This window comes from Oryzias latipes, chromosome 24 (genome assembly GCF_002234675.1).
Source record: "Oryzias latipes chromosome 24, ASM223467v1".
NCBI classification, from domain to species: domain Eukaryota; kingdom Metazoa; phylum Chordata; class Actinopteri; order Beloniformes; family Adrianichthyidae; genus Oryzias; species Oryzias latipes.
Genome location: NC_019882.2, coordinates 8,684,783 through 8,710,940, shown reverse-complemented (window position 1 = coordinate 8,710,940; position 26,158 = coordinate 8,684,783). Strand labels below are relative to the sequence as shown.

Genomic DNA, 26,158 nt, shown 5'->3' with positions numbered 1-26,158 from the left:
CAGTTTTTATATTACTGCAGAAAAGTCTTTAACATTATTATAATTGCAGCCTCACCTGCAGACTAATAACTATCAATATATGCAAAACTATCTATTTGCTAATCCCAAAGTTTCCTTTTTGTTCATATTTAATTAAGAATTTCTCTTACTAATGCACAGAAATGCTTTATCCACTTCAGCTTTTGAATCTAATAGGATTTATGAATCAAGTGCTTTATTTCAAACTCTAAATAAAAATGTATAGATTAAGACAAGGTGTGATAATGTCAATTTAAACCTTACATTGCTCCTCATTAAAGCACAGGTTTATTCTGGTGGTCTCATCTGTAGCAAATATGTTTTCATGGTTATTTAGTTGCAGTACAGGTTGCATTCTCAGAAGTTACATGGAACAGATACATTTACCTCAAGTAATTATTACTTATTTCAACCACATTTTCTTCAACTTTGTCTATAAAGTACTTTTTTTTTTTTGAAAGGAGCAAGTAGAAAAGGGCACACCCGTGCATTCACTCAGTCAGACAAGTATTGTACTTCAAAACAGTTCTATATAAAAAACAATCTAATTAAATGAACCCCTGTTGAAGATGGATGTTCTACATTGAGGAGAGTTTGTCCTATAAGCAAGTCTTCATCATAAACATAGACTGAACTTACAATCATCTCCCACGTCTAAGTGGTACTTTATGCCTTCAGCTCCCAGGCTGCATTATTTCATTAACAGTCACTCCATTCCCCTAAATATGTCTTCCTAAAGTTAGATTGTTCAGCTCCAGTCCTGATAGATCAGAACAGAAAACTGTGGTGCCAGGGAGCTGTGGGGCAAAGCACTAAGTCATAACAATTGGGGGGTGGGACCATGTAACAAAGCCCATTTTTAAAGGGCGATGAGGAACCCTTGACCCTTTTGTGTGGAATAGCATTCACCGCATTAGACATTTCTGAATTTAGAAGAAAAGGTTCAGAATTTTTAAGATAAAATTACTTATTGGGATACATTTGCTTTATATGATTTAATGTATTTTGTTTTTTTAAATTACATAATTTAAATGTTTGGGCTCATATTGGAAGTCCTTAATCTAAAAACTATATACTTTGAGGTTTCTGATGTATTTTAAGGACATATTTGATGTGACTTTCACCTCAATCATATTTGGAATAAAACTGCTATATATTTAACCCATAATTCATTTACTGTACCTCTGCAGCTTAAAAACAATGAAAATTATGTTTTTGGTGCTTTTAACATGTTCTTAGCATTTTATTGATGATGGAAGGCATATATAAAGAAAATTGAGATTAAAACTGCAATTGTGTTTTTTTCAAATAGTGGTGATTCAGGAGAGGTAAAATAAATACAGTTGGGAAAGGATCGTTTTTGTTACGTAGAAAATACTCTGGGTGGGCCACCAGCTCCCTGTTCAACTCCATTCTGATGCATCCACCTGCAGATCCATATATGTTCTAATGGTTCTAATGTGTTGGAAAGGTATCTTCTGTGGTTCTTATTTGAAAGTGCATCCCCCCCCCGCATCGTCCATCTCCCTTTGAAATCCAGACCATCCACATCATTGCAGACTCTGTAATACAGTTGGTATTCTGAGGGCATTGTTGCTGTCAGTACCGTTCACACATAACATTGTTAGCTAATCGCTTTATTTTTGAGAAGAAAAAGGAAATAAAACCAATAACCTGACATAAAAAATTCACACTCTCTGATATGTGATTCCGTGAAGGCCTGAAGGCTCCAGGATCTGCAGCTTTTGCTGAGTTTCAGAATAATAAACTCCACCGGCTTGTTTTCACTCCTTAAATTCCGCCTCACGAAGGCCGACCAAAGACCTGAACTTAGCTATTCCTAGGTACAGCTGGAAAGACCGACTGTGCTCCAGGGACTTTTTCAAAGCGTTAACCTCAGACCAGCAGATAATAGGGTGAAAAGAAGAGGAGTTATTAAAGAGAAGGTGCACTGCGGGCCCAATATACATTTTATTTTGTAGCTGAGTGGATCGTGAGGCGGTGTTTTAAATGTCACTGGACAGAAGCGTCTGTTCCTGTGTGTCAGGAAAACATAGTTTCTGGATTTACAGTGGTTTTATCCTGGCGGCAAGAAATTTAACCTGCAGTTTAGCTGAAATGTACCTTTTCAGTCAAAGTTGCAGCACTTAGGGGGTTTAAAGAAAGAAACTAGACTGGAAACCAAAAGATAAGTTATAGATTTCGCACAAAAAAACAAAAAATGTTAGATTTATTTCACATTTTTGCCGTTTGTAGAATTGATTTTTGGTTGTTTTTTTCCACACATAATCTATAAAAAAACAGAAATATCAATAAAACGAGCTGAAAAAAGGTTGTATTTAGCAGCATATGTGGTCATATGTTGTGTCTTTCTTTTTGTGTACATGCCAGCAGCATTCATGCATCTCTCTCAGATACCCAATTGGAATAATATTAACCGATTTTGGCATTTTCCTTGTTCTTCGTTTCAGCCGGAGGTGGACTCGCGGGTAAATGGCGCATCCTCTCCTGCTGTGCAAGATCGAGGACCACTTACAGAAAACTCAGGTGAGGAACCGTAGCGAATGGTCGCACACACACACACACACACACATGGTCAGAACACAGAAAGGAGAGCGACTCATTTCTTGCTGTGACAGTACTTTCCTGAGTTTGCAGCCATGTAAAGTGTGGCTGCTGATAAAAAAGTAAACCCCTCTGCGCCTTTGTGTGTGCACATGTGTTCAGATGAGCTGCTGGACCCTCACAATAGCAGCTCTGACCTGGCAGATGTAATGGAACAGATTAACAGCTCCTTCCCCGCATGCAGTCGTAAGTCCTCCTCTCACAGCGTTTCCTCAGCCTCATTCGCATGTGTGTGTTTCACCATGTGGTCAAATCCAAGTAATCCATTCTAAGATTGCTTTTATTTATCATTTTGCACATCCTCATCCACCTAGTAGGACACTTTTAGTCTGAAATTGTCAGTTCCTATATTTTGAAAGCCTATTTCCAACAAGTGTCAATTAAAGAACTAGAAATAAAAACAGTGGAGAGGCAGCAGTACTTTCCCAAAGCCGTCATTAATACTTCCAGCTGGAGTTCATCATCCACCTTTCAGTTCCTCTCAGCAAGCCAGGACCTTCCTCTTTTACCGCCTCACATTCATTCTTTCATTCTGGGTGTGTGTCTGTCAGGTGTCAAGTTCTATGGGATGACAGTGCAACATCTTCTGCAAACTCGGTCTTTTTTAGTTCATGTGGAGCCTCCTGATGAGTTCCTGTGATAGAACCACCTGTAGGGAATTTGTTGTCACAAGGGTTTAAATCTAGTCAGAAAAACCTTTGACCCACTCCAATGAAATGTGTTTTTTATGGTGTTTTTTTACTTGTCCTTGTGGTGTTTTTCTCATGATGAAAGACATATATAAAGAACATTTAACTTAAAATTGTATTTCTGAGTATTTCTTCATAAAAATTCTTGTGAATTAGGAGCAGAAGACATAAATGGCGTTTGAGGATAGCTCTAATATTGCTCCCCGTTTTTGTTGCACTGCTAATGCTTGGTTATTAGGGGCTGTGAGCTAGCGAAGACGGTGTAACCAAAGGGATAATGGGAAATGAGGGCAGGCTTACTCCTCACAAACAGTCCCACCCACAACTCAGAGGCAAATTTCTGATGAATTATTGCCGCTCTGCAGAAACTATGTCCTAGAAAACGACTCAAGCTTTTGATTTTTGCTAAAAAAAAACAAAAAACGGCACAATCAAATCTAAAAGACCACTGAGAATGCTTTGAAAAAAGATCAAAAGGTGATTGGAGTAGGTCTTCAAATATTTATTTTTTGGTGGTTTTAATTATGTGTAAAAAAAAGATAAATAAAATATTTTCATTTTACACTTAAGCTCATTGACTTGACTTGAAACTCCTAGGGGGGCTTAGGTTAAAATCCATTCTAATCTTGCAGTCACTCCAGTGTTATTAGACTGTGCAGAGCTGTGAGGCGGAAGGACTAAGCAGTGCAGGAAAAGTGAACAAGTGGGAGGCTCCAGATTTAGTTTGAACTCATCAAAACAAAGATAAATTGGAACGTTTGAGTATTTAACTGCTGTTCTCCTCTTTTGTCTTCCCACAGCTTTGAGTCTCCCATCAAGACCACAGGTAAGATGAGCTTTTTCTAGGATTTTTGCTGCCATCAGAACTCTAAATCTTTTTCTTTTTGCTTATTCTTACTGCTTGAAAAAGATCAAGAGATTTGAATTGCAGCACACTGGAGAGATAATTACAGATTTGTCAAAAGCCAAGCCATCCATGTAGCCTTCACCTGCCTCTGTAGCAGGTGATCAGTGAGAGGAGGGGACCTAATGGATCTCAGGAGAACATGATTACTAACCCTCCCCTTTTGTACTGCTCTGAGGCCATGGTGCATTTTGGGACAGAGAAGCTGGGAAAACATCTGTTATCGACCTTTTCCCACTGCCGGTATTCCTCTCTGACCTGCTCCATCAATTCTAGCAGTCTTTTCAAAGCTCTTTGCACTCACAAAATACTTTTTGTGACCTCAGCCTATCAGCAATTATCCCTTACCCTTCCTATTAATTTCTGGATGTTGTTTTTTTATGTCTGAAATTGTCTAAAAAAACTCAACCTTTTCTCATCTTCTACCTTTTTTAGGTGATGTAAGGACTAAAAATGGAGTTAGCTTGTGTGAACGCATGAGTTCAACCCCATTCCCAAACCAACCATCCCATCTCCCAAAATCCCAAAGATGCACAGGAGCGGACAGCTAATCCACTTTAACCACCTTGTCTATGCAAACTGTACATTTTACCAGTTGTAGGCTGTACCTGATCTTGTTTAAATGTGAGATTTTTCATTAGACGCAGAGATGTAAAGTAAATTATCCAGATTTTTGGAAGAATCCGTTTGGGTTTTTTTTTTCTTTTTCATTTCCCCCCTTAAAATGGGAATCCAACTGTTACACAATGTTCCTGTCATTCCACTGCTGTGTTCCATCTAATTCCCTTCTATGTATCCATGGAAGTACACACTATTCCTGGAGAGTCGTTGAAAAGCATCCACCATTAAATCTGCCCTGTAGCATGCCTCCATGTCAGGTTCCCCTTTAAAGCGTTCAAATGCCGGCTGATTGTTGAATGAAAAATTTACCCTTTCTGTGCCTATACAGTTTGTCATTCCATGTGGGGACTACGTTTTGGAAAATCTAGATTTAAATCGTAAGATGTGTTGAACCTGGGTTTGTACGAGTCGTCACATGTAGAATAGCTAGTGTGTTTATTATTATTATTATTATTGTTTTTTTGCTTTTTTTTTAGGAACTGTATGTTGAGAAATCAGAGGAAAGCCATGATTGCCTTGCTACCTCAGACTCACAGACACAGTTTTGTTCTTGTGGTTCTTGTTAAACAGTTGTGATCACTTGCAGTTTTAGCTTACTGTGTTGGTGTACACTGCAATGAGGATTTACCAAGTATATATAAAGAAAAAAAAGTCAGCACTGTACCACAATGTGGACTGCCGAGGCTCCCTCTCCCTCAAAGATCACTCTGGTTTGTGGTTTTTTTGTTTACTCCCACTGGCCTTCTAGCACTGGTCCCTCACTGTGTTGTGTTTTTGTGCTCTATGCTATTCTGTAAAAACGTGTCAGGCTTAACAACACTACTTTAACCTCGTCTGATTTAAACCAATACAATCATGATGAACCTTACCATGGCAGAACTGTGTCGCCCCTCCTGAGGTGTGTAAAATAGATCGACTACACTACATGTAATATGGCTACGTTGTTTTATTCAAAATAAAATTTTTATATCAATAACTGTCGTCATTGTTGCTTTTTTCTTTGTACTTCCATCTGGAAATAATTACAACGGAGGGATTCATCACGCCGTGTCCTGATTTGCGAAATATTGGCCTCATTGCAGGTTCCTGCCAAGATGTCATCCAGCCAGGCCTGTTATTATTTATCAAGTAAATTGATCACACCGTATGAGGATTTGTCACTATTACGTGTTTGCAGATGAGCATGATGCGCTGTACAAAACAAATTACTCAGGACGAGTGGTAAAAGGTTATTAACCCAGGAGAGGATGCAGGAAAATAATCACAGGGGTGGGGGTGGTAGACAGGACCTGCACAAGGAGTCTTAAAAATGTCCGTTTGGGAACGGTTTGCTCTTTAACTATGGCTGAGTAAAATTAGGCATTAATATTTCTAAATCACTTCAATTATCCTAAAAAGTAGTTTGCTTACTGCTCTTCCAAACAACTAAATAAAGCAATTAACCACCTAAAAAAAACACTATACAATAAAAAAATCAATAAAAGAGAATCTAAGCATAAAGTAGGACAATAACAGAAATTGACACATAGTAGAAGGTTTAATTAATAACGAAAGCCTAAACATAACCCTGACTAACAAAAATTCAATAATCATCTGCAAACAATTTTACAAATGTTTTTTATCTTAAGAGTATAAAATTAAATCACAGTTTATTAGAATATTTGGATGAATTCACCACCATTTACCATATTTACGATTATTTCCTTTTTTACATATAGTTTACATACTCAATTCAACTGTTGCAGTTTTAAAAGCCTTTGCTAACTAAAACTGGCAAAAACCTTTTCTCAATACGCATTTATTTATTTATACATGTTTGCCAACTGGCCAAAACCATATCGGCCATATATACCATCATAGGCGCAAACATTGCAGAGTTTTCATGTAAAAATAATAATAAATATAATAAAACTGTATTGGGAAAAATATGTTTCTCAAAACTAGAAAAACTTTTCCAAAATACTCCTTATTAAATATCCCAACTGAACATGAATTTTTCATTTTCTCTCAACACAGTTACTTCAGATACTTAAAACATCCTTTACATGTGCTCTTTTTGACATCCAGACACCAATACTGCTCGTCATTCATGATATTTTTGTTTAAGTAGGTCAGGACTTGCACTGAAATGCCATGTTTGTCATATTTGATATATTTCTAAACTGCGCTACATCAATTTTTCTGCTTGAAATAATAAATACAATCCTGTTTTCTGCCCTCTGGCAGTCTTGTTTCTGCCGGGGCTGCATCCATTTTCTTTTTGTTACCTTTAATATGAACATAAAATTTGCCTAAAACATTTTTGTATGATTTAATAAATGGCTTGAAAAAAAAAAAACTTGTGTCAATGTTTTATGTCTGTGGTTTTTCACATCCGGTCCTGCTGTGCTTTGATCCCAAATGAAAACGCTGAGCTGTTTCTGGGTCATGACATCTTTTTTGACTTCACTTGTTGCTTTACATTTACTCATTTTCTCAATAGCTGTACTATTATTTGCTTGCTGTTGCTGGTTAAAAGTCAAAATCCAATCCTACCTGGGATGACATGGAGTAAAATTGAGTTGTTTTAACAAGCTGTCAGAAGAAATTATCCTTTAACCGGGAAGCCATCTCACTCTCTGAGCTACAGTAATTACAAGCACATTCAAAGCTAAAAGCTTGTTTTTATTTTAGCTGCTTTTTTCTGTCGTCTCCATCACTCTTTCATGTTAAACCATAAAGCAGACTGCTCGGGTTAAAAAAACTTTTTTTGTGTGTGAGATCTGTCGCTGTGGCCCTCACAGATTCAACAATAAAGTAATCAAACCAGCATAATTCTGTAATCATTTATAATTCTATTATACATTATAATAATGCTGCACTGGCCAAGTGGTAATGCACCCAAAGTGGATTAGAGGCTTCTGCCCATATTCCTGCTCTGCTCACACAAAGTGCTCGCTTCCTCTGGGCTCCCTGAGCTGCTTTGATTATTCTACCTCCTGCATTTCTGTGACACGCAGAGAAAAATGTATTTATAGAAGCAAAGATGTTTCCATTCACAAATTACAGGTCATGTTTATCTGCAATGAAATCATGTTAATAATGGTTTTAAGTGCTTTCTCTTCTATTGAACAAGTGGTAGTTTATTTTATAGCAATTATTTGTACTCTTTCAGATATAATAACAATAAATTAAATTATTGCCTTTACGCTGAAAAATACATTTTTCTCTTTCTTTTTGCTCCTTATTGACTTGTCTTGCCCTTTTTAAGACTTAAAATTACAAGGAATTCAATTTACTTGAATTTTACTTTGGAGTTGTTGTGTCTCTTTTATACTTCAACTCAGTGGTTATATGTAAAAACTGCAAATGTGTGCAACATTTCTTCATGTTTTCAACCAAAAATATATATTTATATATATATATATATATATATATATATATATATATATATATATATATATATATAGTTCCCTTGTTATTGGGTTTTGATCTCTTTATTTGCTTATCTGATGTTTTTCATGCTGTCAGAATACAATTCAGATTGTTTCCATGAATCTCCATAAACTTGTAAAATTCTAAACACATAATATAGCCATAAAAAGCAGCTATGAGGAAAAGACAGGAGGCAGAACGGAAGACGCTGAGGTTCTCTCTGGGAGTGATGAGGAATGAATCCATCAAAGGAACCGCTCACAAGATGGCTGGGAAACATTGAAAGGAAAACAGAAAAAAGTCCTAGAGGAAGACCAAAGATGTAGTGATGGAAGACATGAAGGTGGTTGGTGTAAGTGAGGAGGATGAAGGAGGCAGATGATTTGCAGTGGTGACTCCTAAAGGGGAGCAGATCTTGGTGGTAGTAGCAAATATTCAAACGGGGGAGCAAGAAGTTTGATGGTCACAGTGAAAAATTGGACATAATTAAAGAGATGCTAAAGAAACATCAAACATATTATGACAAATTTCGAGAAAGAAAATAAGGAAGTCTGTAAAGACAGTTGGGATCCAGTTCTGAGGAGTGCAGATTTTTCCTTGTCCAGTTTGCTTTTCAATGTAGATAATCATCATTGTGGGGCTGCCTGGTGGTGTGGTGGTTAGCGCTAGTGCCTGACAGCAAGAAGTTCACATCCCAGCTGGGTCTTCTTTGTGTGGAGTTTGCATGTTCCATCCAGACACTCCATCTTAAATGATCTACCGGTATATTACATCTATTTGTGTGTGTGGCTCTGCAACAGACCAGCAAGCTGTCCAGAGTGTACCTCACCTTTGGCCCACAGTACCTTGCCCTCTGGCAGCAGGTTCAGAAGATGGATAGATGGAAATCATCATCCCAAAACATAGTTAACAGATCACATTTTTATCAGCTGTTTTTTGAAATGTTACCCTGCGGGTGTTGTCAAAACCATCCCTATAATCTCTGAAGCTGCCCAGCTGATTAAGGTTAATACGTTCCTCTGGCTGTGTTTGACCTGCTCACAACACACAGCTGTAGCTGCGCCCTCCTCCTCATTCACATCCCTTTCTGTTTTTATGCTTCACTCTGGCTAAAAAGCATCTGAATGAAACTCATCTTCATTTGCAGTCATCTGTCAGATTTCTTCATTCAAATTTTTCACTGTGTTTAATATCTTTAACTGAGAAGCAGAAGGCTCACACAAGTGCATCATGTTCCGCTTCACTCGTACTCGAGCACAAGACCTTGGACATTCTGCTGATTCAGTTGAATGTTTATATCAGAATTGCCCCGCAAAGAAACCACAACACAACGACAGTTTTGAATTTACATGTGCACACGCTCACTCCCTTTCTGCTTCATCCTATTTAGAGGATCTGCTGGAGCCAATGCCAGCCGTCATCTGTCAAGAGGCAGAGTACCCATTGGATGGCTCCACAGAAAAGCTCAGAACCTGGAAACGACCCAAACCATCCTATTGTGAGGAAAAAAATGCAAACTACAACGCCGCTGTGCAGCTCTCTGTGAAGCCTGTGAAGTATACAGATGTACCAATTCAGAAACAAACATTTAGGATATGTGTCTGTCTGTCCCCCAACGCCCTTCATCTGCCCATTTGTCATTTACACAGCAACGCTGTGTGCTTGCAGATCCGTTCGACAGCTGTCCCCTTTGATCAGATACTTGGCAGGCAGCGACAGAGCTGCTGCTCGTGATGGGGATGTCTTTGTGGGTTGCTGCCCCCTGGCACATGGCAAGGATAAGAAACAGATGTTAAGGAGAAAGTAGGACACTGCAGGATCTGGGTGGGAAGAGTAATAAAGCCCAGACCCCTGAGAGGAAGCCAAGTAACCTAGATGGACACAGGAACAGATTATTGGTATTTCTATGATGTCAGCAGTTGTACCTCTTTTTTTGCTGACGCGGTGGACCTCCACGTAAATTCTTCAGCTATTTAAAACAACTTGAGTTAAGGCTTGTGTTCTAATGAAACTCCTATCTTTAAGAGTTCCTTTGTGGTACTTATCTGCTGAACCTTATCGTCCCCAGTGGACCTCAGATCTCCAAAATGTGCTGAATGCTCATGATGAGCCGCTCCACATTTAGTCTGGCTTTGACAATTAATGCCAAGGAGCTAACTGGACCTCCTGGCAGAGAATGCACTCCAGGATCAGGTTGGATTCTTTTCTGCAGTATTTTGTGCTTCCATGTCATATCTGCAATTTCCTTCTGGGATTCATAAAAATTAATAACAAAGAAAGGGAAAGGACGATTTATAATTTATTTTATTTTTAATGTGCTCTATTAGGAACCAGCTGCAGTTGAAAGCTCATCTTTCGTCCTGTCTTAAAAACCCACTCCAGTGCATTGCAGTTTTTATCATGTTCTTTTGTTTTTTTTCTGATAATGGAGGACATTTATAAAGGAAATTACGCTTAAAATTGCATTTCTGCGTTTTTCTTTATTGAAATTGGGAGCAAAATGCAGTCTAAAAAAGATTGTAGTTGTGCTATAGAAACTGCAATGAGACGGACCTCATACACTCCCTGCTCTGCTCCTTCTAATGCATCCACTAGTAGACAATCAGCTCCGTGTACGTCTTTGTTTTCTTTGTCCGAGCTGATATCTGGCTCAAAACTGTACAGCTGGATAGCTCCATTATTGCTCGCCATGTTTGCCCAGGTTTGTGAGGGGCTGTGCTAGCTTGAAAGAGTGTGAACTAAGGGATACACCTAACCCCTACTCCCTGCCAACAGTCCCATCCACAACTCGGACGCAAATTTCGAATGAACTTCTTGGGTACTCCTGTTCTGTCCATAACTCTTTGTTTGTTGTATTGAAACTATTAAATGACTTCAACATTTAACCCTTGTGCTATCTTGTGGGGTGCAGATGACCCCACTCCCAACGTTAAAGTGCACTGGATAGCAGAAGGGATAAATAGACACTAAGGAAGCCCGCTATGCTCAAATTATTGTTCCTATGACAACAACAAAATAGCTAGTAGGAGCTGGAATTAATGAAGAGCATTTTTATTAAAGCATGCATCACTTGCTGGATTCAAATTAACCAGATTATGTGTGTTGTGTGTATATTCCTGACAAGATTGGGACATTAATTACGTCCACATGGGTTGATTAGCCTGGAAATGGTATTAGGACAGTAAATAATCGGTGTTGTTTTTCCTTCACTTTCAAAACTGTCTGCTTTGTTGGCTCATCACACCTCTGCGGCTGACAGGTAACGTTTGATGTGCCATACACTCTGAATTATTTAATAATTTCTCACGGTCATGGCTTTCACAGACGCCCCAACTGCAGTGTGCTGATGAGACCCAATGAAATTACCATAGAAGCAGGCGAATTGGAGATGAGCTATTGAAAATAAATTGCGCGGATTTTGAAATGAGAGTGGAAATGGGCTTGTGAGGAAGGTTTTTGGCACTGCGGGGGCTTTGATTTTTAATCACTTTTGTGTAATGATTACTTCTGGTATGCAGATGATATGCTGGTGTTTAATCGGGGCTTAAGCGTGCCAGAACGGGTCCGGAAGCATTTTGCTCCTTTTTTTTACACTCACAATAAAACATCTCAAACAAAATTGGGTAAAACTCTGCATGTACTATGCTGTTCTTTATACTTGCAAAACAATCGCAGCCTAATGGGAGAATGGATAATTACAATGCCAGTCTGATTCAACTGCACCCTCTAATTAGCCAGAGTCTCTATGAAAGTAGGTCCTGTATTTGGTCAAAGTATTTTTTATTCTTAGAAGTGAAGTGACGGTTGTGATTCAGGGAATTTTACCAGAATATTTAAAAAGGTTGAATTGTCCGTTCTCGGTAAAAGGCCATCAGAGTCATCATTCTTGCTGTTATTATTGGTCTATCTCCTTCATAAAAACATGTTTGTTTAAAAGGCTTCAGAAAGATTTCAAGGGACAAAGATTGAGGATGCCAATAACATGATTTATTTAAACATTTCATGTTTAAGTCTCAAATTTACTTGATAAAAATTATAAGTATTAATTGTAAATACATTTTTTTACTCTATTTTGATCATGAAAAATCTCAACCGAAGGGATTCACAAACCCCTGAAAGAAATCTGGCAAAAAGGGACAATTAAGAAAAAAGAAGCAGCTGTGGTGATTAATTATTCAAAACAGGTGGATAGTGTCACAGGAGGAAGAGGAGAAATAGAAACAAAAAAAATTAACCGATGAAGGAAAATTCTGCACAAACACATGACTCAAGACTTGGATCTTCACACGTTTCTGCTCTCAGGTTAGATTATTATCCTGTTTCAGTCTGCAACCTTAATTTTGTATTTATTTACTCTTTGTTAATTAGTCACCCTTGCTTTACCTAATTACATTATTTGCATCAGCCAGGTACATGCAGTTAATGAACCACTGAATGTGTAAAAGTCAAATGCTTAAGGTGCTCTACTCCTAAACTTTTCTTGTTAATTATGTCTGTCATTTAAATGTTATTGTATATTTATATGCTCATTCTGTTCAGCTTTTAGATTTTAATTTGCTTATTTGAAACAGTTTGCGACCAACGGAAGAAAAAAAAAATTAAATCCCAATACCTAGAGTCATTTTACCATAGTTCTATTTTGAAATTCAAAAGATATGTTGAATTAAACTCTTCGATTAAAGAAAAATAGTTTTGAATTCACAAAAGTAACTGAAGTAAGACAGTAAAATTAAAGTAAAGTGAACCAACTCAAACTCATTCAGTCCAATGACAGTACATATCAAAGGTCAAACAAAAACATTTGAACAAATTTTTGCGTGCTGTGTACAACAGGAAGTCAGTAAGCACAACCAGAATTAAGGCGCATCAGATAAGATGGATCTATTTTTGAACAAAAAGGATTTTAGGTGCACCCTATGGTTTAAAAAATCTGGTCACCAAATTAGCTCAGATTTAATTTTTGTTGAATTTACAAAGATTAGGTGTATCACAAATGGTCAAATAAACTTTTTTTCACTGACATACTACTACATTTGCTGCATTGAGATGATCCTATGTGACACAGAATTTAATTTTAATGAAGCGATGCAAACCCTATTTCAAAGGTTAAACTATTTTGTATTTAGGAAAAAAGAGTATTTTACTGTACAATGACAATAAAGCTTTATCTTATTTTCTCTTTGCATGTGTTTAAGCAAAAAACTAGTTCTTATATTTATCACAATATTAGCAAACATATTTTTTTTTCTAAAGGGTGAAACGTGTCACAAAACAGGCAGACAGCTGAATCCAAATGCAGCAGGTTTATAGAATAGTCAAGATCCAGGCAAAGGGAGTCGGAGACAAAACAGGGTCTGGCTCTAACGCTCGGTAATGCAGGCAAAGTGGCGCAAACAATACTTCACACTAAGTGAGGCTCAGGGCAGTGCTTAAGAATACTGTGAGTGATTGCAAATGAAAGTCAGGTGTGTGGCATCCAGAAACTGTGCACCGGGTTTGCTGGGAGATGAAGTGCACTCAGAACTGTGGAGACGGTTCCCGACGATGACCAGAGGGGGAGACAGAGCTCTGACTTCTGACAAAATGAGACTTTGTGGCTCGTAATGGGTCGTCAGTGAGAAATTGACTTGAACTGTTCTGTAAGTGTTGCAGGTTGCAGACCCCTGGTTTAGATTATAAAAAAGAACTGTTGTTTTTTAAATGTTATTTTCAGTTTAGCCCATCCAGTCACTTATCCTTGACATGTATTCCTCCACATTCTACCATCCATAAATCATGAAAAAAAAGTTTGGAAAACTGTCTTGGAAAAGAGTGTTTGTAAAACTGAATGAATACTAAAAATAAAAATATTTATTATACAAAAAAAAAATCACATGTATAAATATCAACTTATCAAGCCCCCCCCCCCCCCCCCCCCCCCCATTTGTTGATCATTAGTATAATCCTCCAATCCAGATGTGAGATTGCATCAAGTCCAGTTGAGTTTCCTTTGAGAGCAGACTGACTTGTACAAGGCTATCATGACAGAGCACCTACATCCAGAGGCAATGTCACTTATTTACTGATAATTTATATGAATCTGCAAAAAACCATTAGATGTAATGGGAGTAAAATCCCCCAGAATTGAATCACACTGCCTGCAGAATGCATGAACAGAAACCTCCTTCAAAGATGGAACTTTTCAGAGTATACTTCTTTGACAATTGTAGGACATCTGATGAAGGTTGAACTTTCAGAGCCTTTGAAGAGCTTCTCAAAGTTCAGCAGACTGACACGTGTCAAAGGAAAAATCCCTATCCAAAAGAAATACGATGTCAATAAATTGACTTTTGGTTGGTTAACCTATATCTCTCACGAGTAGGCTTATATTTCTTTGTGTATTTGGTTTAGTCGTAAAATGAATGGTGTATGAGAATAGTAAAGATAATTAAATTTTTGCTAAAAACATGAAAAAGCAAAGGATCCTGAGGTTTCCAATTTATTTTGAGCTGAAAAAGCGAAACAAAGCCAGACAGAATGCAGCCTGCAGAATAAAATGAAAACTTTCTTCGCGGTTTCTCCCATTCGCTTCCTCGACATGTCTGTATTTTATTATTCATGGATGACAGGGTTGCCAAGGAAATTGATGCCCCACTTTCTCTTTGCCCTCCTCCCATCTCATTTGCTGACGTTTCACTGAAACTACTCTTTGTTTTTCGACTCTCAACTTCTTTTCTTTCATGAATTTATTTAGTCCCTTACAGCCCGAGGTTGACCCGATTCACTAAAACCGTATGAGTTCCCGTGCAGCCAAATTCCTTTGTTTTTTTTCCTGAATGAGAATATGCTGGTAATCAGCCTTTTGTGTACAACACAGATTGCAGCTGGAAATCAGGTTATCCTTTCATTCCAGCAGCCTTGGGATGACGCGAAGCAGGACTTAGGGGTTGGTTCCTAAATTAGCCAATGAGCAAGAGACGCTTTGCACTAATTTTAGCAAATGTGGGACAGCCAACCTTGTCTTGTTTAAAACACCGTGTTTTGATATTGAGACACAAATAATGGATCAAATAATTATTTTTTTCCCTTTTTCTTTTTTTAAACCAGGCTTACTATAGTTAATTATTTTTTGTGTGTTTTATGATCGAAGCTTGACTAAACTGCCTTACAGAATTGAAAACCTGCAGCTCTTGTTGTTGCATCCTAAAAATGTCTGCTCTCATATAAAGACAGGAACTAATATCCCACTCTGACAGACCTGTTTGACTTTCGTTTAATAATTGACGAAAACATCTGCTTTGGGGAGTTTCTGCTAAAATCTGGAAGATGGAGCTGCAAATATTTGAAGTTTTGTTTCATTGAGGTTCCAGACTTCAGTTTACTGTTTATCTCATGGAAAAGCCCAGTCTTTACATTTAAATCACAGAAAAGTTAACACACAGCCTGCCTTCTGATGAACCTTTTTCATTTTCATTTTTTTTGTTTATTTTTTGTACTGTGAAACTTTTTTTAAATTTTAGTACCTGAAAAACGTGTCATAAATGGTCTGATCTTATGCTGCAACCTTTAGAAGAGTATAACCTGAAACAATTTTTCTAAATCAAGCAGAAATGCATAAATATCTAGGTTTTGAAAATATTTTTGAAAATATTTATTTATATATAAATATTTATATGAATCAAATGTATTTGCTGACATTTTATGCAACTTACAACTTTATGCAAATTACACTGAACAATCTGTGCTGATTTACCTTTTTGCTCAACTTTTTTGTCCGAAAAGACACTAGATTGCTATTTTGTCCATGGTTCAACAGATCTACTTTTGCACACGTTTTCATTGTATGTTACTTCACCACTGCAAATTTTACACTTGCTCTCCAAATGTGACAAAATAATTCCCAAAAAAATTCTGTTTATTACTCTTTGGCTTTGAAAGTAAAAAGTCTGTGGCTAAAGGCTGATGTTGCCGTTTTTAAATCCACAGCTATTGCATAGATTTGATAAAAATATAAAGTAAAGACTGTGTGTTTAAATTGAAGAGGAACTACAGATACAACTTCTAAGAACCAATTAAAATATAATTCAAAAAGATTGTTTGGTATAGATTTAGACTGGTTTGTTTCGGAGCTCACTTTAAGCTTTGTAATTAAAATGTTTTAAGTAATGAAGCGAGTCGAAGGCAGAAGAGCATAAAGGTTAATTAAAGCCGCAAGCGGCGTTGTATGGCCCGCAGACGCAACCCGCCTTCCACTCCCAACTCTACGTACCACCCCTGACCTCACCGCCCTCACAGCCCGCAAATTAAAAGCTAGTCAAGGCTGGATTTGCTAATTAGGCTAACAATGCTAACTATGCTAATGTGGCTAAAAGTGCTAGCATTGCAATCAGCATCATCAACTGACTCAGAAAAACACAATACCTAAAATGCTAATTATGCTAACTATGCAAGCTATGCCAATGTGGCTAAAATTGCTAGCATAGCGATCAGCATCATCAACTGACTCAGAAAAACACATTACCTAAAATGCAAATTATGCTAACTATGCTAGCTATGCTAATGTGGCTAAAAGTGCTAGCATAGCGATCAGCATCATCAACTGACTCAGAAAAACACATTCCTCCATTGGTGAGAGCTATATGTCATAAGTTGATTAAAAAAAAACCACTTTTTCCAAAATGGCGGCTTTTCTGTTGATTTTATCTCCATAGCAACCATTTTATGTTTTGGTCCCCTCGGGAGGACGAACAGATTGACGTCAGTTTCTGACAAATCGGTAAAAGTAAACTTTTTGTCGTCCTTAGCAACAGTGGTTTTATGCTAACCACGCCCACATTCCTTATATGTCCAGAACCAGTGTATTCAGTTTCAGGCATGAATGCATGCATTCAATTTTCACTGTATTGTATTGAAAGGCATGGGAGTTATAACACTGCGCCACTTTGCTAGCTTGCCACGCGCACGCCGTTTAAAATCTACAACTTCTAATTCCAACATTTTTTCCACAGTAGCTTGCCATTGATGCCCAAAAAGTTTCGAGACAATCGATGAAAATTCCAACGACAAGTTTACGTTTGAATCTGGTGGTAAAGGTGTTTTTTATAGAAAATTCAAGATGGCCGCCTTTTTCTGAGGTCAAAGGTCAACGAAACTCCAAAGGTGATTGTAGACTTACGCTAGGGACATGCGCGTCAAGTTTCGTGAAAATCGCTCGAAAAAAAGTTCATTTTTCCATATTGTGTAAAATCGCGAAAAACGCAAAATGGCAGATTTTGGCACAAAATGGCCGCCAAACCGTAGGTCGTGTCGCCATCACGTAATGATTTCAAAACTTTGTTTGGATATACCCGCCAAAGTTATCTGGGTTTCGCTAGCCGATTCATAAAAAAAAAATCCGAATTTTTTTTTTTTAGCCGAGTCAGCACTTTTTTTTGCGATTGTTTTTTGTTAACCACGGCCACATTCCTTTATCGATTTTGTCGTATCTGACATCGTTTTGTTCAGTGTGGGCCAGGGAATCGTATATTTCATTTTCACGACATTCCGATAAAATATGTGCAAGCTAGCTAAAATGGCGACGGTTGCGAATTCGCCACGCGCACGCGTTTCAAAATCTACAACTTCTAATTCCAACATTTTGTCCACAATTGATTGCCATTGATGCCCGAGAAGTTTCAAAAAGATCGATGAAAATTCCTAGGACGAGTTTTCGTTTGAATACCTTACTAAAGGTGCTTTTTTATGAAAATTCAAGATGGCCGCTCCTTCCCAAGGTCAAAGGTCAACCAAACTTCTTTGGTAGTTGTAGAATCGTGTTTTTGGCATGTGTATGCAATTTCGTGAAAATCGCTTGAACAAAAGTGTTGTTTTCCCATATTGTGAAAAAACACGAAAATCGCCATTTCTCTGAGTTCGCCACAAAATGGCCGCCAAGCCGTAGGTCCTGTGGCCATCCCATAATGATTTCATAACTTCTTTTGGATATCTCCAACACGTGTGTATTGGTTTCGTTGTTCTAATTTGAAATATTTTTTTTTGGCCCCATAAGCGATTTTCGGCCCATTCATTTTTTTGACGGGAACGCTCGCCGTGATGTCATCATCGTGGGGGGGGGTGACGTTCTCTTTGCCGAAAATTCATTTCACATTTATCCTAGGTGTGGGCCAATTTTGGTGAGTTTTCGGGTATGTGGCGGGGGTCAAATTTGAGCTCAAACTGTCCGTTAGAAACCAGAAGAATAATTAAAGCCGCAAGCGGCGTTGTATGGCCCGCAGACGCAACCCGCCTTCCACGCCCAACTCTACGCACTACCGCGGCCCTCTCCGCCCTCACCGCCCACAAATTAAAAGCTAATCAAGGCTGGATTTGCTCATAATGCTAACTATGCTAACTATGCTAATGTGACTAAAAGTCCTAGCATAGCGATCAGCATAATCAACTCTCTCAGAAAAACACATTTCCTAAAATGCTAATTATGCTAACCATGCTAGCTATGCTAATGTGCCTAAATGAGCTAGCATTGCGATTAGCATCATAAACTGACTCAAAAAAACACATTTCCTAAAATGCTAATTATGCTAACTATGCTAGCTATGCTAATGTGGCTAAAAGTGCTAGCATAGCGATCAGCATCATCAACTGACTCAGAAAAACACATTACCTAAAATGCTAATTATGCTAACTATGCTAACTATGCTAATGTGGCTAAAAGTGCTAGCATAGCAATCAGCATCTTCAACTGACTCAGAAAAACACATTACCTAAAATGCTAATTATGCTAACTATGCTAGCTATGCTAACATAGCTAAAAGTGCTAGCATAGCGATCAGCATCATCAACTGACTCAAAAAAACACATTTCCTAAAATGCTAATTATGCTAACTATGCTAGCTATGCTAATGTGGCTAAAATTGCTAGCATAGCGATCAGCATCATCAACTGACTCAGAAAAACACATTCCTCCATTGGTGAGAGTTATATGTCATAAGTTGATAAAAAACCTACTTTTTCCAAAATGGCGGCTTTTCTGTTGATTTTATCTCCATAGCAACCATTTTATGTTTTGGTCCCCTCGGGAGGACGAACAGATTGACGTCAGTTTCGGACAAATCGGTAAAAGTAAACTTTTTGTCGTCCTTAGCAACAGTGGTTTTATGCTAACCACGCCCACATTCCTTATATGTCCATATCCAGTGTTTTTCAATGTATTCAGTTTCAGGCATGAATGCATGCATTCAATTTTCACTGTATTGTATTGAAATGCATGGGAGTTATAACAGTGCGCCACTTTGCTAGCTTGCCACGCGCACGCCGTTCAAAATCTACAACTTCTAATTCCAACATTTTTTACACAGTAGCTTGCCATTGATGCCCAAAAAGTTTTGAGACGATCGAAGAAAATTCCAACGACAAGTTTACGTTTGAATCTGGTGGTTAAGGTGTTTTTTATAGAAAATTCAAGATGGCCGCCTTTTCCCGAGGTCAAAGGTCGACGAAACTCCAAAGGTGATTGTAGACTTACGCTAGGGACATGCGAGTCAAATTTCGTGAAAATCGCTCAAAAAAAAGTTCATTTTTCCATATCGTGTAAAAACGCGAAAAACTCAAAATGGCAGATTTTGGCACAAAATGGCCGCCAAACCGTAGGTCGTGTGGCCATCACGTAATGATTTCAAAACTTTCTTTGGATATACCCGACAAAGTTATCTGGGTTTTGTTAGCCGATTCTTAAAAATAAAATCCGAAAATTTTTTTTTTTGCCGAGTCAGCACTTTTTTTTGCGACGGTTTTTTGCTTACCACGGCCACATTCCTTTATCGATTTTGTCGTATGTGACATCGTTTTGTTCAGTGTGGGCCAGGGTATCGCATATTTCAGTTTCAGGCTATTCCGATAAAATATGTGCGAGCTAGCTAAAATGGCGACGGTTGCGAATTCGCCACGCGCACGCGTTTCAAATTCTACAACTTCTAATTCCAACATTTTGTCCACAGTAGCTTGCCATTGATGCCTGAGAAGTTTCAAAAAGATCGATAAAAATCCCTAGGACGAGTTTTCGTTTGTATACGTTACTAAAGGTGCTTTTTTATGAAAATTCAAGATGGCCGCCCCTTCCCAAGGTCAAAGGTCAACAAAACTTCTTTGGTAGTTGTAGAATCGTGTTTTTGGCATGTGTATGAAATTTCGTGAAAATCGCTTTAACAAAAGTGTAGTTTTCCCATATTGTCAAAAAACACGAAAATCGCCATTTCTCTGAGTTCGCCACAAAATGGCCGCCAAGCCGTAGGTCGTGTGGGCATCCCATAATGATTTCATAACTTCTTTGGGATATCTCCAACACGCGTGTTTTGGTTTCGTAACTGTATTTCAAAATATTTTTTTTTGGCCCCATAAGCGATTTTCGGCCCATTCATTTTTTTTACGGGATCGCTCGCCGTGATGTCATCGACTTCGGGGGGGTGGCGTTCTCTTTGCCAAAAATTCATTTTCAATTTATCCCAGGTGTGTGCCAATTTTGGTGAGTTTTCGGGTATGTGGCGGGGGTCAAAATTAAGCTCAAAGACGCCGTTATAGGACAAGAAGAATAATAATAATAATTAAAGCCGCAAGCGGCGTTGTATGGCCCGCAGACGCAACCCGCCTCCACGCCCAACTCTACGCACCACCGCTGACCTCACCGCCCTCACAGCCCGCAAATTAAAAGCTAGTCAAGGCTGGATTTGCTAATTATGCTAACAATGCTAACTATGCTAATGTGGCTAAAAGTGCTAGCATTGCGATCAGCATCATCAACTGACTCAGAAAAACACATTATCTAAAATGCTAATTATGCTAACTATGCTAGCTACGCTAATGTGGCTAAAAGTGCTAGCATAGCGATCAGCATCATCAACTGACTCAGAAAAACACATTACCTAAAATGCTAATTATGCTAACTATGCTAGCTATGCTAATGTGGCTAAAAGTGCTAGCATAGCGATCAGCATCATCAACTGACTCAGAAAAACACATTACCTAAAATGCTAATTATGCTAACTATGCTAGCTATGCTAATGTGGCTAAAAGTGCTAGCATAGCGATCAGCATCATCAACTGACTCAGAAAAACACATTACCTAAAATGCTAATTATGCTAACTATGCTAGTTATGCTAACATAGCTAAAAGTGCTAGCATAGCAATCAGCATCATCAACTGATTCAGAAAAACACATTCCTCCATTGGTGAGAGCTATATGTCATGAGTTCATAAAAAACCCACTTTTTCCAAAATGGCGGCTTTTCTGTTTATTTTATCTCCATAGCAACCATTTTATGTTTTGGTCCACTTCAGAAGACGAACAGATTGACGTCAATTTCGGATAAATCGGTAAAAGTAAACTTTTTGTCGTCCTTAACAACAGTGGTTTTATGCTAACCACGCCCACATTCCTTATATGTCCATGTCTAGTCTTTTTCAATGTATTCTGTTTCAGGCATGAATGCATGCATTCAATTTTCACTGTATTGTATTGAAATGCATGGGAGTTATAACAGTGCGCCACTTTGCTAGCTTGCCACGCACACGCCGTTCAAAATCTACAACTTCTACTTCCAACATTTTTTCCACAGTAGCTTGCCATTGATGCCCAAAAAGTTTCGAGACAATCGATGAAAATTCCAACGACAAGTTTACGTTTGAATCTGGTGGTAAAGGTGTTTTTTATAGAAAATTCAAGATGGCCGCCTTTTCCCGAGGTCAAAGGTCGACGAAACTCCAAAGGTGATTGTAGACTTACGCTAGGGACATGCGAGTCAAATTTCGTGAAAATCGCTCGAAAAAAAGTTCATTTTTCCATATTGTGTAAAAATGCGAAAAACGCAAAATGGCAGATTTTGGCAAAAAATGGCCGCCAAACCGTAGGTCGTGTCGCCATCACGTAATGATTTAAAAACTTTCTTTGGATATACCCGACAAAGTTATCTGGGTTTTGTTAGCCGATTCTTAAAAATAAAATCCGAAAATTTTTTTTTTTGCCGAGTCAGCACTTTTTTTTGCGACGGTTTTTTGCTTACCACGGCCACATTCCTTTATCGATTTTGTCGTATGTGACATCGTTTTGTTCAGTGTGGGCCAGGGTATCGCATATTTCAGTTTCAGGCTATTCCGATAAAATATGTGCGAGCTAGCTAAAATGGCGACGGTTGCGAATTCGCCACGCGCACGCGTTTCAAATTCTACAACTTCTAATTCCAACATTTTGTCCACAGTAGCTTGCCATTGATGCCTGAGAAGTTTCAAAAAGATCGATAAAAATCCCTAGGACGAGTTTTCGTTTGTATACGTTACTAAAGGTGCTTTTTTATGAAAATTCAAGATGGCCGCCCCTTCCCAAGGTCAAAGGTCAACAAAACTTCTTTGGTAGTTGTAGAATCGTGTTTTTGGCATGTGTATGAAATTTCGTGAAAATCGCTTTAACAAAAGTGTAGTTTTCCCATATTGTCAAAAAACACGAAAATCGCCATTTCTCTGAGTTCGCCACAAAATGGCCGCCAAGCCGTAGGTCGTGTGGGCATCCCATAATGATTTCATAACTTCTTTGGGATATCTCCAACACGCGTGTTTTGGTTTCGTAACTGTATTTCAAAATATTTTTTTTTGGCCCCATAAGCGATTTTCGGCCCATTCATTTTTTTTACGGGATCGCTCGCCGTGATGTCATCGACTTCGGGGGGGTGGCGTTCTCTTTGCCAAAAATTCATTTTCAATTTATCCCAGGTGTGTGCCAATTTTGGTGAGTTTTCGGGTATGTGGCGGGGGTCAAAATTAAGCTCAAAGACGCCGTTATAGGACAAGAAGAATAATAATAATAATTAAAGCCGCAAGCGGCGTTGTATGGCCCGCAGACGCAACCCGCCTCCACGCCCAACTCTACGCACCACCGCTGACCTTACCGCCCTCACAGCCCGCAAATTAAAAGCTAGTCAAGGCTGGATTTGCTAATTATGCTAACAATGCTAACTATGCTAATGTGGCTAAAAGTGCTAGCATTGCGATCAGCATCATCAACTGACTCAGAAAAACACATTATCTAAAATGCTAATTATGCTAACTATGCTAGCTACGCTAATAATCTAGCCACAGGGGTTGCAAGCCAGTAACTTCTGTGCCGGTCCCAAGCCCGGATAAATAGAGAGGGTTGCGTCAGGAAGGGCATCCGGCGTAAAAATTGCCAAAATAACCATGCGAATCATCCACAACACTTTAGACATACCGGATCGGTCGAGGCCCGGGTTAACAACGACCGCCACCGATGCTGTTAACCTACAGGGTGTCGGTGGAAATTTGACTACTGTTGGTGGAAGAAAGAGGGGAGGCAGAAGGCTCCGTTGCCAGAGAGAGAAGGGAAAAGGCAGGAACATAGGTTTGAGAATAGGGACTCTTAACGTTGGCACAATGACAGGGAAAGGCAGAGAGCTGGCAGACATGATGGAGAGAAGGAAGGTAGATGTACTGTGTGTGCAGGAGACAAGGTGGAAGGGCAGCAAGGCACGTAGTATTGGAGGAGGATACAAACTGTTCTATCATGGTGTTGATAGGAAGAGAAACGGGGTAGGAGTGATTCTGAAGGGGGAGTTTGTAAACAGTGTTCTAGAGGTGAAAAGAGTCTCAGACAGGATGATGAGCTTAAAGTTAGAAATTGAAGGGGTGATGGTGAATGTAGTCAGTGGGTATGCGGCACAGGTTGGCTGTGAGTTAGAAGTGAAGGAGAGATTCTGGAGTGAGTTGGATGAGGTCATAGAGAGTTTTCCCAGAGGAGAGAGAGTTGTTATTGGAGCAGACTTTAATGGGCATGTTGGTGAGGGCAACAGAGGTGATGAGGAGGTGATGGGCAGGTTTGGTGTGAAGGAAAGGAATCTGGAGGGACAGATGGTGGTGGACTTTGCGAAGAGGATGGAAATGGCTGTAGTCAACACTTACTTCCAGAAGAGAGAGGAACATAGAGTGACATACAGAAGTGGAGGTAGGAGTACTCAGGTGGACTACATCCTATGTAGACGAGGTCATTTGAGAGAGGTTAATGACTGCAAAGTGGTGGTAGGAGAGAGTGTAGCCAGACAGCACCGCATGGTGGTGTGTAAGATGACTCTGGAGGTCAGGAAGAAGAAGATAGGGAAAACAGAAAAGAAGACCAAGTGGTGGAAGCTACAGAATGAAGAAACTTGTGAGGAATTTAGGCAGAAGTTGAGGCAGGTCCTGGGTGGTCAGGATGAGCTTCCAGATGACTGGGAAACTACAGCAGAGATTATCAGGGAAACAGGTAGGAAGGTGCTAGGTGTGTCATCTGGAAAGAGGAAAGACGGTAAAGAGACTTGGTAGTGGAATGAGGAAGTACAGGAATGCGTCCAGAGGAAGAGGTTGGCTAAAAGGAAGTGGGATGTAGAAAGGACTGAGGAAGGTAGACAGGAGTACAAGGAAGCGCAGCGTAGAGTGAAGAGAGAGGTGGCAAAGGCCAAACAGAAAGCTTACGATGAGCTTTATGACAGGTTAGACACAAAGGAAGGAGAGAAGGACTTGTACAGGCTAGCCAGACAGAGAGACAGAGATGGGAAGGACGTGCAACAGATAACGGTGATTAAGGACAGAGATGGAAAGGTGCTAACAACCCAAGAGAGTGTACAGAAAAGATGGAAGGAGTATTTTGAGGAGCTGATGAACGAGGAAAATGACAGGGAAAGAAGGGAGGAAGATGTGGTTGTTGTGGAGCAGGAAGTAGCAGAGATTGGAAAGGATGAGGTTAGGAAGGCTCTGAAAAGGATGAAGAGCGGAAAGGCCGTTGGTCCTGATGACGTACCTGTGGAGGTATGGAAGTGCTTAGGAGAGACAGCAGTGGAATTTCTAACAAGGTTGTTCAATAGGATTTTAGAGAGTGAGAAGATGCCTGAGGAATGGAGGAGAAGCGTTCTGGTTCCGATCTTTAAGAACAAGGGTGACACGCAGAACTGCAGCAACTATAGAGGAATAAAGTTGATGAGCCACACAATGAAGCTGTGGGAAAGAGTAGTGGAAGCCAGGCTTAGGAAGAAGGTGGAGATTTGTGAGCAGCAGTATGGTTTCATGCCCCGTAAGAGCACCACTGATGCCATTTTTGCTTTGAGAATGTTGATGGAAAAGTACAGAGAAGGTCAGAAGGAGCTGCATTGTGTGTTCGTAGATTTAGAGAAGGCGTATGACAGGGTGCCGAGGGAGGAGCTGTGGTACTGTATGAGGTCGTCTGGAGTGGCAGAGAAGTATGTCAGAGTAGTTCAGGACATGTATGAGAGAAGTATGACGGTGGTGAGATGTGCTGTAGGTCAGACAGAGGAGTTCAAGGTGGAGGTGGGACTACACCAAGGATCAGCTTTGAGTCCTTTTTTGTTTGCTATGCTGATGGACAGGCTGACAGACGAGGTAAGACAGGAATCTCCCTGGACAATGATGTTTGCGGATGACATTGTAATTTGCAGTGAGAGTAGAGAGCAGGTGGAGGAACAGCTAGAGAGGTGGAGGTTTGCTCTGGAAAGAAGAGGTATGAAGGTCAGTCGTAGTAAGACAGAATACATGTGTCTGAACGAGAGGGATCAAGGTAGAAGCGTTAGGTTACAGGGGGCTGAGGTGAAGAAGGTGCAGGAGTTTAAGTACTTGGGGTCAACAGTTCAGTGTGATGGGGATTGTGGAAAAGAGGTGAAGAGGCGAGTGCAGGCAGGTTGGAGCGGTTGGAGGAAAGTGTCAGGAGTGTTGTGTGACAGAAGAGTGCCAGCAAGACTCAAAGGAAAGGTGTACAAGACAGTGGTGAGACCAGCTCTGCTCTATGGGTTAGAGACGGTAGCAGTGAGACAGAGACAAGAGGCTGAGATGGAGGTAGCAGAGATGAAGATGTTGAGGTTTCCT

General features: G+C 39.5%; 1 protein-coding gene and 1 long non-coding RNA gene across 7 annotated transcripts in view; both read left to right on the top strand.

The window, feature by feature from the left end:
* utrn (utrophin) overlaps positions 1–5,833 on the top strand; it is a 143,394-nt gene extending 137,561 nt beyond the window's left edge. For 5 of the 6 annotated variants that reach the window (XM_023953087.1, XM_023953088.1, XM_023953090.1 and 2 more), the window contains 4 exons: positions 2,490–2,565; positions 2,746–2,829; positions 4,133–4,158; positions 4,672–5,833. In XM_023953087.1, the coding sequence (XP_023808855.1) occupies positions 2,490–2,565; positions 2,746–2,829; positions 4,133–4,158; positions 4,672–4,680 (195 nt within the window). In that variant the 3' untranslated portion in view covers positions 4,681–5,833. The remainder of the gene's footprint in view (positions 1–2,489; positions 2,566–2,745; positions 2,830–4,132; positions 4,159–4,671) is intronic. The other variant, XM_023953091.1, reaches the window with a different exon arrangement.
* A 6,521-nt stretch (positions 5,834–12,354) lies between these two features.
* Positions 12,355–26,158, top strand: part of LOC110017725 — a 45,151-nt gene continuing 31,347 nt past the window's right edge. The window contains exon 1 of the long non-coding RNA XR_002293224.1: positions 12,355–12,573. This is a non-coding gene — a long non-coding RNA (uncharacterized LOC110017725). The remainder of the gene's footprint in view (positions 12,574–26,158) is intronic.